This window comes from Pelodiscus sinensis, chromosome 18, assembly GCF_049634645.1.
Source record: "Pelodiscus sinensis isolate JC-2024 chromosome 18, ASM4963464v1, whole genome shotgun sequence".
In the NCBI taxonomy this organism is placed as follows: domain Eukaryota; kingdom Metazoa; phylum Chordata; order Testudines; family Trionychidae; genus Pelodiscus; species Pelodiscus sinensis.
Genome location: NC_134728.1, coordinates 6,307,560 through 6,322,141, shown reverse-complemented (window position 1 = coordinate 6,322,141; position 14,582 = coordinate 6,307,560). Strand labels below are relative to the sequence as shown.

The window sequence follows — 14,582 nt, the reverse complement described above, 5'->3', positions numbered from 1 at the left end:
TGCATAGTCCTGTATTTTGTTTCAGCTACACCAGACTAACATGGCTACATTTCTATCCAAATCCTTCGGTGCATAAAGTAGGCTGTTTGTTGTTTTGATGGAAACCTTGTGCTGAAAGATGGCACACTTTTCGCCATTTTTACTGACACTGGTGTGAGCCAAAGGCTTCAGCACACAAGGACGGCTGGCTTGCTCCTGGCTGACTGTGGGAGAAGGCTGAGAATCTGAGAGAGACCTTTCCTCTTGCACAGCTCATAGGCGCTCCAGGAGCAATATTCTGATACTAGGGAACTGACTGTCCCTGGGGAAAACAGCCCACAGTTCATAGCCAGGAGAGCTGAAAAGAGGAGATCTTGCATGCAGATTTCTGTGCAGGTTGGACCAGATTCCCAGTCATTTGGAACTTTGGTCCAATGATTTTGGTGTCCTCAGGTTTTACAGTCCATAGAAGAGTTCACTTTCTCAGCCTTTCACCTAATATTTTTTGGGGTCCTGACATGCCCACAAAAATGCCTTCGTTGGCAGAAGTGGGCAATGAACTCTGCCAGATACATGATTAAAAAGAATCCTCCATCCAACAGGTGAGGCCCAACGTGTTTGTTTTTAATTGTTCTCCAGGTGCATGTAGCTGTGAGCCTTTTCAAAACCAAACTCTACTTGGACTGTAAGAAAATAGCAGAGAAACCGACCAATGCCATGGGAAGCATCTCCACTGCTGGCTTCATCATGCTAGGAAAACTGACAAGAACCAGAGGTCCCAGGAGTGGGTCAGCAGCTGTAAGTCTGAGGTTTATTAGATTTAGTGAAGAGTCTTGTGTGTCAATTCAGGGTTGGGTGGGATCTAAATCAGAACAGAATTGCTCTCTCCACCCATTGCTCTTGTGTTGAGTTCCTCACCACACCCCTGTGAAGCAAAAAAGTGGGATACCCCTTCTCCACTTTGGAAATGTGGTGAGCATTTTTAATGCACTGTTTCTTGCTCTCTGGCCTATCGTGTGGAATTTGTGATGAGATATAGCACAGCATGAATGTGCCATGTAGCTGACTTCAGCTCATGCCTCGATCCATGAGTGAGCAACTTGCATCACATTTTAACAGTCAGGCCAGAGCTACACTACAGTCGAAGGTCAGCTTAAAGTACAAAATGTAGCTGGAGTCAACATACATTAAGCCAAGCTTTGGTGCCATCCTCAAGCAGGAGGTTGATGGGAGAAACACTCCAGTCAACTTCCCTTACTCCTCATGAGGAGTAGGAGTTCTGGCATCAATATGCATGCCCTCAGCATTCGATTTAATGGGTCTTTACTAGACCCGCTAAATCAAACTCTGGGAGATCGACCACCGCAGCATTAATCTTCTGGGAAGAGAAGACATGGCCTACATGTCTTGGAACCTGAATAAATACAGCTCCTACTCTAGTTGTCAGAAAAAGGCAGGAGGAGTACTTGATTGCTTGTAAAAGAGAGAGATTTCGACATCAGCTCCCGGGGAGGGCAGTGAAGTGATCACGAGGAGAACATGTTCATATGGATACCCTTTGGTCTAAACTTCTCAAAAATGCCCTGTCCCCGGATGACTGCACTTGAGCGACTGTACAACATTCAGTGCAATGACCATAAATTACAACTCTCAAAAAAACCTCTGAATACCAGACTCAGCTGCAAACCAAAGCCCCCTGTTGCCCCACAGGTAAAGGAAAAATTAAACACCTGAAGATCAACGGGCCCATTGCTCTATGAGAAAAGCAAGTGCTAGACACAAAGAACACCTTGAATCTGATTATTTATAGCTTTGCACCTCATGTTGCTATTCACACTGGTGCCAAACATGTGTAAATACATTCCAGTGGCTGATATGGTGATGGCTTAGGCCCTGTGGTCCAGATCCTCAAAGGTATTTAGACACCTGGCTCCTGTTGATTTCACGGGAATGGTTTGTGCAGGTGTGAATGATTACACAGGGTGCAGGGCAAGGTAAATTAGGCATCTGTTCCATTGCCCTCTGACCCGCAGATCTAAGGCTTGCAAGTAAGAACAGTGCAGCTGATTGCCGTATTCCACACCTGAAGGCTGCATTGCACATGCTACCTGCCCCCTGTGTGTTGCATGCAGCCTCAGCTAGTGCCAGGGAGAGGTGACCTCATGCAATGTACTGTGAGAAAATGACCCCAAAGGAATGAGCGATACGATATGAGAACAGCTTCCTACCAAAGCAGGATTCAAGCCGCTCTTATTTTATTTGCCAAAGAAATACTGCCGTGGTTTAGTCTGACAGCAGCCCTGTCAGATCTCTGCCTGGGAGGAAAATATCCTCTCCCACCCCAGTTCTCCCTTTTAGCAGCTTAGCTAGCTGGATCTAGTAAGAGCTACTAATGAACAGCCCAGACCTTCTCTGCTCCCATCATGCTTTAAGCCTAATGAAGCTTCATGTCTTCTGCAGCCTCTGAGAAGACAGAGTGCCTCATTATTGGTTATCATCAAAACTCATTTAAGACATCTCCAAGTGCCAGGTGTTGCCTGGGGCTCATTTGTTATCCATATGCTGCATAGACACACGCGCGCACACACACACACACAACCCTATGGTACTGCTCACACATCATTAAATGCATGGAGAGTGGGAGATTTGACTTGGTAAAAAGGGCATTTTTTTAAATGTGGGTTTTAAATGCATCTTTCCCCCTTTTTCTTCTGTGGTTTCATGCTGCATTTGCCCTTTTGCTAATCACAATGGAAAGCTCTGGCAGGCTTGGGAGAGGCTGAGTACAAGGGTAGAGTTATTTGGAAGGGGATGGTGGATCCCCCAGAAACATCTGCTGCTTTTATCTTCTATCCCTTTCTTTGAGGGGCAGCAGAGAAAGATTGTTTTACATTTTGGTTTGCGTGGAGGCCAGTTACCTCGGCCCTTGGGAGCAGCTCCTGCTGAAATATGAATAAAACAGCAACAGGGGTATTCGTAGCATGGATCAGCTTATAGAGTTCATTTTGTAAGGCTCTGGCCTCAGAGGTCTGGGACTTGTAATGCAGCCCAATGACCCTTCTAATTTTGGTATCCATTACCTTGCATCTGCAGGTTTTACAGTTGTCTCTGCAAGACTGTGTCTGTATGGGGCTGGGGGCGGAGAAAGCCCATGACGGTCTCTTACATAAGGTTATTTTTACCTTCAACTGCAGCTAGAAGTGGCCAAGAACGTACACAACTTCCCGCTGGGCCACCCCATGGCTTGCAATTGAATGGGTTATTATCCTCATTGGCATCTTAACAAGACATGGCATGAGCTATTGTTGGGGATATATAATAACTTGGACAGCAGCCTGCATAATTGCTGTTCTTCAGGACACCTGGAAGCACTATATTTAAAAAAAAAAAATCTGTCCGGTCCTATCCTTTTTTTCTACACCTACATTCTCCTTAGGTGAGCTCTTGTCTTCAGCAGCAGAGAGAGTAACTATGCATAGCCATGTAAATGGCAGGTTGCCCACCTGCCTCACCTGTCACATTTGTAAGCCTTCTCCTTCTGGTTGCTCCACAGTTCCAGCTGCAGTCTTTACACATTGTATGCAGTGGCTCATGGGCAGAGGAAGACAGATGTTGTGATCTCCCTGCATTGGTAAGACATAGATCACCTCTGGGCTCATTGTGATGAGATGGGGGGGATGGATCACGAGGAAATGACACTGGAAATAGAATTTTGACAGGGTCAGGGAGATGGACTTTTTTTTTCTCTGAATAGCTGATAAAATGAGCTAAGGCCAAGTGAGTCTGTGTCTGCTCCCTCTGAAATTAATAGCCAAATGATGCAGCTGCTCAAACATATCCCCACCAAGGCATGCCGTTCCTGACTTGAATCACACTTGCTCAGACACACGGCTCTGCTCTTGGTCTTCAGTTCTAAGTTATAACTGTGGCCGGGTAGAAATTTTCCGACGAAACAAAGCTTCATTGGAAAATGCTAGTTTATCAAACCTAAAATGATTGGTGAAAATAGCTTTGAGAATCAGCAGCCCATGAATATGAACGCCCACAATGTCCCTAGCCAGGGACCCCCCCCCCCCCCCCAGCAGCTGCTGCCTAAAACTGACATTCGGCTGACAAGAATGTCAGTTTCAGGTAGCAGCAGTCAGAATTCGGACGAGTATATTTGGGTTTTGATATTCCATGTGTTGAGTTTTTAAAACATTTTTCCCTTGAGATTTCCATTTTGTGGGAACTTTTTTATGTCTCTCATTCTCCCATGAACTAGAAATCCTGAACTTGTCAGCTGTTTTTATAACATATCCCACTCCTGGGCTTCAAAAAACCTAATTCCTTCTGAACTGAGATTTTTGTGGCCAAATATTTAGAAAGGAGCAGACTGATACTTTCCACAGGATATATTTATTGTAAATTTCAGTGACTATAAAATGTAGGGCTGATTGAAAGTTTTTCCTTTTTTAATTGTTATTGATAGAAAATTGGATCTTTGATGAAACATAATTTTTCAAACAAACTATCTGCTATAACATTTTGGTTTTCAGCTTGAAACTGAAAAACTTTAGATGGGAACCAAAATATTTGAATTTGAATATAATGTCTCAGCTGGACTTTATCTCCCATAACCCCACCATAGCCCTTGGACTCCCATGATACACTGCCTCATATCACCAAGAAACCATGGTGCATCATGGGAAATGTAATCCAGCTAACTACAAGAGCGATAAAGTAAAATTTTCAGCTGTGCCTAAGTGTCATTAACTTTCAATGAGATTTAGGTGACTGAGTCATAGAAATAGTACTTTTTGAAAATTTTTTCTTTTTCTTTTTCTTTTTCTTTTTCTTTTTCTTTTTCTTTTTCTTTTTCTTTTTCTTTTTCTTTTTCTTTTTCTTTTTCTTTTTCTTTTTCTTTTTCTTTTTCTTTCAGAGAAACGAAGAGACCTGCCCTACCTTGACTCCTTCCTGTACCTGCACTTCAGGTATCCCAGGCCTGCCAGGTCCTCCAGGCCCACCTGTAAGTTTGCCTTTTCATATTTGTTCCTATAGAAATGTTTTTATTGTCTGGCACCAACATGGCATGGAACAGCCATGGGCAAAGGACAACTTCCTGCCATGAGCTCACAATGTCCACAGATACTGGACGGAGGGAGAGAAGGGAAGCAACATAAAGATACAGGCGTTTAAGCAATGAAAGATGCTGCCTGGCATGTGACTCCGTGTTTATCATCTCTTATGAGATCATGTAACTAAGTAAAGGAGGTGGCTGCTCTTCTCCGCTTAACTTGGACCAGGGACTTTGATTTGCAGAGCTGGGTTTCTCTTCCCTGGGTTCCGAACACCAAGTAACTGCTGGCATTGGCAGCCCAGATTTCCATCCTGAACAATGAAATTCCCAACTTTTGGGGAAAGTTGAAGACCCTTTAATAGCAGAGGGGCAATGAAGCCAAAACATACCGATCCAGACAACCAATGCCAACACAGCAAAGGGTGTGTGGAGCTGGCATTGTGGTCCAAGCCCATCTCTGCGTAGGTGCTTGTATTTTTTTAAAATGTGGAATAATATAACGACTGCTGATGTTTGTGGCTCCCACCATAGCTGTCTCCATCTGGGCAGACCTTTCCTTTGATTTTCCTTTCCCGCTGCCAAAGCAAAATAAGCTTTTTTGCGAAGTGACAGGGAAAGCCAGGGCAGAGCCAGCATTGCAGTGCTAATCCTCTTACGAGAGATGGGCTGGCTTCCTTTTCTGTTTGTCTGTGCAGATCTATTGGATAGGAAACTCTGAAACCCTGTATGAGGACTTGAAATGCAAAAGGCCAGGCCTGGCAACCTTTGCTCCAGCCTTTCTCAGAGCTGGATTCAGTAAAGATTTAACCTAGAGAAGAGGGCGCCCTGGATGGATGGATGGATGGTCTTTGGAAGAACCTCTCTCCAGCCTCTGCAGGGCCCCAGCCCACACATAGAGGAGTGTGTCTTGACTCTAGCAGTCAGAAGTTCGAGTTCTTCCTATCTGGTTTCCAGCCACATCAGAAGAACTGTTTCATTATCACACGCTCTGTTTTATATGCACAGTATACAGAGAGAAGGGGATGTTTCCAAGCAGGGCTGTGTTTGCGCTCAACCTTGTGTGTGTGCAATGCATGCACCAGTTGGCCAATAGGTTTTTAGTTGAGCATGTTAACTTTTGCCCACACAATTGTTTGAACAAGCAGGGCAGCTATGATGATACCAAGAAGGTATTTGCACCTGCAGTGTGCACGAAGTTGGAATTTTTGCATGGAAAATCTAGCCCAGAGCATCTTTCATGGTGTAGAAAATACCCTTCTCTGTGTCAAATAAATATGCTTGAATAGTAAATCACTGTCACAAGGTGGATGGTCCTTTAAACAGAGGTGGGTCCAGCTTCATCTCTAAGGCTACGTCTACGCGGCGGGTTTTTTGTGGAAGAGAAAATGCAAATGGAGCGCTCATTTGCATATCTTCTTTGGATCCTTTTTGCGGAAGAGGTTTTTGCGATTAAAAAACCCCTGTACAGACAGAGCCAATTGTCGGAAAAAGGACCTTTTGCACAAGGGCCTGCAAACCTCAATTTTTGAGGAATAAGGGATCTTGTGCAAAAGGTTTTTTTTTTTCGACAAATGGCCCCATCTACACACGGCTTTTTATCGCAAAATCTCTTCCACATAAAGGATCGGAAGAAGATATGCAAATGAACATTCCATTTGCATTTCCTTTGCTGCAAAAAACCTGCAGTGTAGACATAGACTAAGGGATCAGCTCCCTCCCCGCTGAGATGGATCAGCTAGCGATCAGGTGATTACAGAGCTGGCAGGAGGCCCAGCGGAGGGGAGAGCTTTGCTGCCAGGAAGCAGAGGCACTGATCAGAAACCACTAAGTTAGGGAACAGGCCCGCAGGAAGCCAGCTGGCTCCCATGGCAGCCTTGGAGCAGGGCTGAATTCTCAGACACGTGGCCTGTAATATGGAACCATGCAGGAGGTAGCTAGGTCCCCGAGGAAGACCCTGATGACAACGAAGGAACAATTGTGCCGTGTTTATTTTATATGGAAGAAATAAAGCGAAAGGCCTGAGAAGGGGAGCTTGACCCTGACTGTGTTTGACATCGCATCTTCCTGGTCCGAGGGGACCAGACAACAGCCTCTGTGCCCTGATCATGCCAATGAACAGGACTGGCACACTGTAACTTTCTAAACACTAGGGGTCAGTGAGCTCAATGCCATCCTTAATGAGGAACAACCATTTGTAACATAGTAACTAGAGGTTAATTCCACAGGTAGGGTTAGCTACACCACACACTGCTTCCCCACTGCATGCACTACTCTGCTCCATGTGTGGTTGTGACCCCAAGTGGCCTTCCATTTTAATTGGCTCATCAGTGCACTTTAAGAAAGTGTGTGTGTAGGGGGAAGGAGTTCTGTCAGTGTGATCGGGTGTACAGTTATGACTCACAATGCTTCAAGCAGTATGAATTGATTGGCTCCAGGGCCAAGACACTTCCTAACAGGTCCAAAGTTTCTCCACTGTGAGCCAGGATGTCTCCTGCATGATCACTTTTCCCTAATGAGCGCCTTTGGAGCTGGGAGAGCCCCCATTGGAGTACCCCCTCCACAACCTCCAGCAAAGCTCCGATTCAGACTTGCCTCATCCACACCCAATGCTGTGTCAAATCAAGAGCAGAAACTGTCCGATGAACACGTTATAATTCGCACAGCACCGGCACATGTGAGAAAATTAAGATTTCTCTTAGATCCAGTGGTTCTGCAGATGTGCAGAGAAGCCAGGCCTCCCTGGATACAGCATCCTTCCGTGCTGCTAGTGTGTTCCTGGGGAGATTATGTAAAGTAGAATCTGGGCTCTGTAGAGTCAGTCACAGCACGAGACGCTGTTCTGGCCACATCATGCTGCAAGTGGCGGGAACAGAGATTAATCAGCTTTGCTCCCTGAGAAGCACTTTGAGAAATGAGTGTGTAATCTCAGGGCACTGCCAAAATGTTTCCTTTGCATTTCCATGGTCCCATGTAATGCCTTTCCTTTTTAAGGGATATGTGAAAATATAGAGGGTCTGGTTCTGATCTCTCTTACACCATTGGGGAGCTTGCCATAGGGCTGTGGTTCTCAAAGTGTGGTCGATGGACCACCATCGTGCAGGTGAGCTTCAGGCTAGGGGGTTGCCCTCTTCCTTCAATGGGGAGACTGCACGGGCGCTCCAGCTCCACACCTCCTCCCTCCTGAGGTTTAAGCACCAGCTCCCCGACGCGGGGGGAGGAGGGGCAAGCCTTGTGGGCCAGATCCAGCTTGTAGGAGGAAGGAAGTGGCTCCGTGCATTGCTGCTCCTCCAAACTAGTGGAATGGCAGCGCTGGAAACCACCCACCTGAAGGTTTTCCCCACTGCTTCCATTGGCCAGAATAACAACCAATGGGAGCAGTGCGGGGCGGTACCTGGGAGCGGCAGGAGGCACAGCGCCAGGTAAGCGACCCTCATCCCCATCATGCTCAGACCCCGCATCCCCATCCCCTTCACACACACCCCTGCCACCAAGATCCCGCAGCCAACCCTGCGGGACAAGAAGCAATGGGATTAAATTGTGGAAAGGGAGGTTTAGGTTGGACATTAGGAGAGACTTCCTAACTGTGAGGGTGCTTAAACACTGGAATAAATTGCCTAGGGAGGTTGTGGAATCTCCATCACTGGAGATATTTAAGAGCAGGTTGGATAGACATCTAGCAGGGATGATCTAGATCAGGGCTACTCAAAATGCAGCCCATGAGCCACTTTGTTTTTGACCTGCAGTGTAGTTTGGGTTTACATGGGGCTCAACATGCAGCCCATGGATCCTTTGAACATGGCCTCCACTGGGAACATGTTCCACAACAGCAAGTCAATATAATGATCTTCTGTTGTTATGCGTTTTAGTAGTTCGATTCCTAGATTAACATTGTTCATTAAAAGTGCTGTCATATAGGTGGAAATCAGGTAACTATTGCATTTTGTTAATATCAGCAGAACTGACTTAAATGGGGCCTGCATGTTGTGTAGTGTTGCCTTGATGTTTGTATTCATGTCTCTCAGTGTGAAAGAAGCTATTTGCATATATATTTGCATGTACATGCAACCACATTTGAGTTGCGGCCTTCAGCATGTGCTGAAAGTATCATAGTGGCCCCCAGGGCTTCCATACTTGAGTAGCCCTCATCTAGATGGTGCTTGGTTCTGCTGTGAAGGCAGGGGACTGGATTTGATGACCTCTCGAGCTCCCTTCCAGTTCTAGTGTTCTATGATACTAAGTTATTTTGAAATAATAACTCCCGAACTAACTGTTTTGACATAAGTATATTCCTCTTCACAAGCAGGAGTTGTTATTTCGAAACAACCAGCCCATTATTTTGAAATAGCAGGCTTGGTAATGTGGAAGCTCACCTTGTTCTTTCAAAATAACTCCCCAGTGTAGACACGCCCTAAGGCGCTACAGGCCCACTCATTGTTGATGGTTTTTTTAAGTTACAGACAAACACAGCTACCCCCCTGAGATTTTTAGTTACAAAACCAAGCAACTTCAGGCTTTCTCCCATGCTGCTCCTCATGCCTGGAAGAAATAAGCATCTGCAAAGACCCTGTGTCCTTCCTTCATGGCCCTCCTTTAACGTCTGCAGTGCCGGATGGTCCAGTAGCTGGTGTACAGTGACCGCTGCTTTTCACACTGACTAGTCTCTTGCTGTTGCCTTTTGCTCCCTGTGCTGTTGGTTATTTCCCCCGCTCTCAAGCTCTTTGGGGCTGAGAGCATCTTATTCTGTGTGTGGACAGCATTTGGCACTGGTGGGCTGGCCCTTCCCTCAGGTTCCAAAGCGCTATCGCGGCACAGACATGGCTTCATATGGATCACAAAAGCGTCCTGTGCTTTGTCCCACTTTGGCAGGGAAGTCCTGGGAGAAGAGGCCCACAAGGGGAACAAGGGGAACCAGGGCTGAAGGTGAGTAAGGACAACCCTCTGAGACTGATTTTCTTTCAGGCAGCTATAAGCCTCTAGGTCAGTGGTGGGTATCCTGCAGCCTGAGGGACACATGCGGCCCATTGGGGATCTATGTATGGCCTATGAGACATTGTTTACCACTGCCTATGTGCAGGGATGCCAGATTTTGTGGGGGGCGGGTTTCCTACCAGTATCACTAAATTGACATGTATGGAAAGCAAGGGCGTGAAGTGAGGTGCTTGCTGATTGCGCACCACACTGACTGTAAGAGCCGGGCACTCCCTCTTCAGCCAATCAAAGCCCTGCTACAGTCCAATCGGCACAGCCCGCAACTTCTAGGTCCGCCAGCGCAGTTAGTAAAACTGCCCTGTCCCGGGAGACTGTTTTGGCTACACAATCTTGTGTCACATTCACGAGCCTAGGTTGCCCATCACTGCACACCGGGGAAAGCAAATGCAACTCCAGTAACTTCAGTAGATTTACATTCACTTACCCCACATCTGAATTCATCCCTACATTAAGGGCTGAGCCTTCTTATGGCTTAGGGCAGAGATCCGTAGGTTTTTAAAACCCCAATGAAAATCTGTGCAATCAAACTGGAGATTATATGATTATTTAGGCCCCCAGTGGGTGCTCAGAGCTGTGCAATCCCTGCTCCAGAATTCTTCAGACACCTCGCTATGTTGCTTACATATGTCTGAAAAGCTTCCTTTATGAAGAAAGCAGTCCAGCTCCATCAGAAAACATACATCCCAGTTTTGTGCTGCTCTTATTCTCCCTGCTGGGCATGGCTGATGTGACCCTGCACCATGGTGTGTTTGTGAAAGGTGTGAAATGCAGGGAGAGCCACAGAAACTGGGTGCAGGAGCAGAGACAAACATGGAACAAAATGCTGGATCTGAACAACCTGGACTTTGGGTGGTGGCAGAAACATGGAAATCCACACCCAGGGCATTTACAAATTGGAGTCACTCATTGCTTGTGTTACCTGCAAAAGCATGATTGAGAGAATCCAGTAAAGAAGCAAGAGGGGGGAAAACCCCCAGCTTTCCATTTTCAAATTAACAGCACAGAAACTAACGTCAGTGAGGATACGTCTATACTGAAACACTATTTTGGGATTCTGGAGTATCCTGAAACAGCTATTCCGCATCTTCACAGCAAGCCCGTTATTTTGGCCTTGTTATTCTGACATCCCTGTCAACCTTGTTCTGCGAGGAGTAAGGGATGTTTTGGAATAGCACTTAATTTCAAAATTTGGCACTGTGTAGACAGCGCCAAATGCTGAAATAAGCTATTTCAAAATAGCCTCACTGCGTAGCTCAAATGTCATATCTTATTTTGAGTTATGGGGCAGTGTAGACGCACCCTGACAGAGCTGGTCAGAAAAAAGTCATTGTTGTAAAATGGACATGGTTTCCAGCTAAATCTTTGCGGCACCTTTCCCCTCCTTTTTTGACCAGCTGCAGTAACTAGAATAATTTGCTGTAGTCCTGGGCTGCTCCCACTTCCCTGGAAACCAGTGGGAATTCTGCCAATGATTTCCCTGGAAGCCAGCTCAAAACCTAAGTCTGCACAGGCAAAGGGCTGTGTAGCTGAGGAGACCGGATACTTCCAGACTTTGCCTTTCCTTTTGCATCCCGTAGCTGCTTTGTGTTGACGCAGGATGGACGGCGCAGCCCATGCAGGCAGAAGTTGCTGGTGTTCCTCCCCACATTTGCTTTCATTTTTTTGACTGGTTTTAGGGTGAGCCAGGCCCCCCTGGACAAGTCGGACCCGAGGGTCCTGGTGGACAACAAGGGTCCCCAGGCTCCCAAGGAATCACCGTGCAGGGGCCAGTGGTACGTAATCTCTCCCATTGCTTTTACCCCAATGCTTGTGCTGTCTGATGGAGGCATCGGTATGGGGGAGAGGGTGTGGGGTTCTGTTTGTTACAGAGATGTAGTGCTAGAAACACCTGAGTCCTATCTACGCCAGTGCTTAAAATGCGATTACGACTAGCAGCCCTGGTGTTATTTAAGGCTGGCTAGTTTTCCTTGTGTTGACAAAACCCTACACTGAGTCACTCTGGGTTAAAATCTGGCCACGATGGGGAGGGGAAGGGAGAGTGGATGCCTTGAAGAGCCCAAGGGAGTGTTAAAATGTCAGTAGCACAGTCATCCTGGTGGGAGAAGCAATGGGGATGCAGGTGCAGACACACACAGATGCCTGCCTGCACTCACAGGCCAGGCTAAAGTGGCAGGTGTGGAGATGTGCAGGATCCCTCTGGGCACAAATCCTGTCAGGAGGGGTGTGGAGGTGCTGGGGTTGTGGCCCTGCTGAATCGACTACTGTGATGAGTAGCCATGGGCAGAGAGACGGCTGCCCGACTTGAGGGCCGGCGCAGAATTCCCACAATGCTTTTGTTACCTTTTGATTCCAGGGCCCCCCTGGAATTAAAGGGGAGAAAGGAGACACTGGAATCCCAGGCATGCAGGTAAACTAGTCGGCATCCCTCCTTTCACTCAATAGCTACCTATTTCCTTGCTCTCCTTTCGAAATCCAAGGAATTAGCGGCCTTTATTGCACTTGGAGCCCTCTTCTCCGTGCAGGACGTCGGCAGGAACGCCTTGCACTGCTATTGTGCGCTCGCATCCGAGCCTGCACGGGAGCTCAGTACGCGTGAATGAGCTCAGCCTGCCACCACCTTTGCAAGTAACATTGGGCCCCTTTCCCAGAAGAATAAACAGGGCGAGGGACAAACAGAAAAGCAATGGCAGAGCCAGCAGTAGAAACCAGCAGCCTGATTTCCACTCCTCTTTTCTACCACTTCCTAACTATCCCCAGTGCAGTAAAGGCAACAAATCCTGTTGGGCCTGTAAAATTCTCTCTGTTGTGGAAGGTGCCGTTAAAACATTAGGCACGGGAGTGGGGGTGGGGGGGAGAAGAGGAATCTGATTTGATGATGGTGAATGAGGGGTAAAGGCTGGGTTCAGATTCAAATACCTGAAAACGGAGCAGGTTGAAAATGGGCTTTCATTGGCGTATTAATGCTCTGTTCCTTTCTTCAAGCTCTGCTTGATTGTCCTCTTTGGTGGTGGCCTCTGTTTCCCCCATTAGAAGTGTGATGTGGGATGTAATTGCTGGATGCCAGGCTTAACCAGCAGTTCTGTTTCCAGGGTGTTCCTGGTGCCCAGGGAGCTCCCGGCAGAGATGGTATTCAGGGAGCAAAGGTAAAACACGCAGGCCCTGATTTTCAAACCTGGGCGCCTCACACTCCATCGGTGGCCTGATTTGCAGAGATGCTGAGCAGCCATAGGCTGAGATGTGGATGGCGGGGAAACTGAGGTTGCACAGCATCTCTGAAATCTGGCCCACTTTTACGGGTGCATATATGGATTTGAGTGCCTGGCTTCATTCACTCAGGTGTCAAAAGTTTAGCCAGATGGTTACTGTACCACTTCCGGCAAAAAGTGCGGGGGAGGGGAGAGGAATTGGCTTGAGATTGCGGATTAGAGATTTACTCTTTGGTGTCTTCCCTCGTGGCACCTTACCTAGCCAAGAGCTTTGGGGTCATCTTGGAGCGAGCATGGATGTTCTGCTGTCAAGAGGCAGCATTCGCACTCTGCTCTACTTTCTGCCCTCTAGTTGCTATTGCTAGCCCAGGGCAAGCCTGCAGCAGCAGGGCTAGGTGAGCTGATGATCCAGACCTCTCAAATTTGGCCCAAATATTCTCCAGACAGATTTATGCACTTGAGCAGTGGCCGAGATTCTGGCATGTTTGACAGATGTTGTGCTCCTTTTGGAAGCCATGGTTAAGGGAGGCAGGGTCACATCCCTGCGCCCTCAGCTCTCACGGATGGGGTGTGGACCCGCTCGTTAACACACTGTTGGGTTTGCAGGGGGTGAGAGGACTGGAAGGCACAGCAGGGCCTCCGGGGCCACCAGGACCCAGGGTAAGAGCTGGTACGAAATGTCAGTATAAAACTTGTCATCCGCAACAACTTTCACTTCCTGCATTTTCCAGAGAGCCAACATAAGCGTCCCCCGCATGGATTGTCACAGGATTAGAACCAGAGACTTTCCACGCTGCAGCAGAGACCTCTGCTGCTTCAGCTTAAGGAGCTACTCCATGAGCTGGTAGCAGTAGTAGACTTCTCTAGTGGGCAGCAGTAGAGCAGTGGTGGGTAACCTCCACTTGCAGCCCGTGTGCCCCCTCTCTGCCCCCTTCCTTCAGCCTCTCGCACTCTGGGGCACCGTATTTACTTACTGCTTCCCTTCCTGCCCAGCACTTTTGGAGTGCTGTGAATTGGCTGATCTATGGCATTCAAGCTCTGAAAGGTGGAAACCCAATGGGGGTTGCAGACCACAGGTTGCCCACCAGTGGATTTCAACCTTGTGGCCCACTCATGCAGTCCTCTGACTGGTCTTGGTTGCCCATCACTGCAGTAGAGGGACATGTGCTTTGCCAGAGGTGGTCCAGGTGGCTACATCTTTCTTAGCTGGTGGGTGAGTTGGAGGCCTACAGGATGCCAGACAGAAGTCCCCAGCAGGAGCGGGACATGACGCCAACCAAGAACTTGCCCAAGATGGTGGGAGCTGAGCTGTTCCCAAACTTCAGTTTCACCCTGGACAGCACTCTCTA

General features: G+C 47.6%; 1 protein-coding gene across 9 annotated transcripts in view; it reads left to right on the top strand.

Annotated features, from left to right (window-relative positions):
* The window catches only part of COL20A1 (collagen type XX alpha 1 chain), a 122,538-nt gene that overhangs the window by 89,316 nt on the left and 18,640 nt on the right, over positions 1 to 14,582 (top strand). For 4 of the 9 annotated variants that reach the window (XM_075901041.1, XM_075901042.1, XM_075901040.1 and 1 more), the window contains 8 exons: positions 619 to 777; positions 3,533 to 3,610; positions 4,901 to 4,987; positions 9,905 to 9,958; positions 11,704 to 11,799; positions 12,381 to 12,434; positions 13,117 to 13,170; positions 13,840 to 13,893. In XM_075901041.1, coding sequence (XP_075757156.1) covers positions 619 to 777; positions 3,533 to 3,610; positions 4,901 to 4,987; positions 9,905 to 9,958; positions 11,704 to 11,799; positions 12,381 to 12,434; positions 13,117 to 13,170; positions 13,840 to 13,893 — 636 coding nt within the window. The remainder of the gene's footprint in view (positions 1 to 618; positions 778 to 3,532; positions 3,611 to 4,900; positions 4,988 to 9,904; positions 9,959 to 11,703; positions 11,800 to 12,380; positions 12,435 to 13,116; positions 13,171 to 13,839; positions 13,894 to 14,582) is intronic. The other 5 variants (XM_075901045.1, XM_075901046.1, XM_075901047.1 and 2 more) reach the window with 4 other exon arrangements.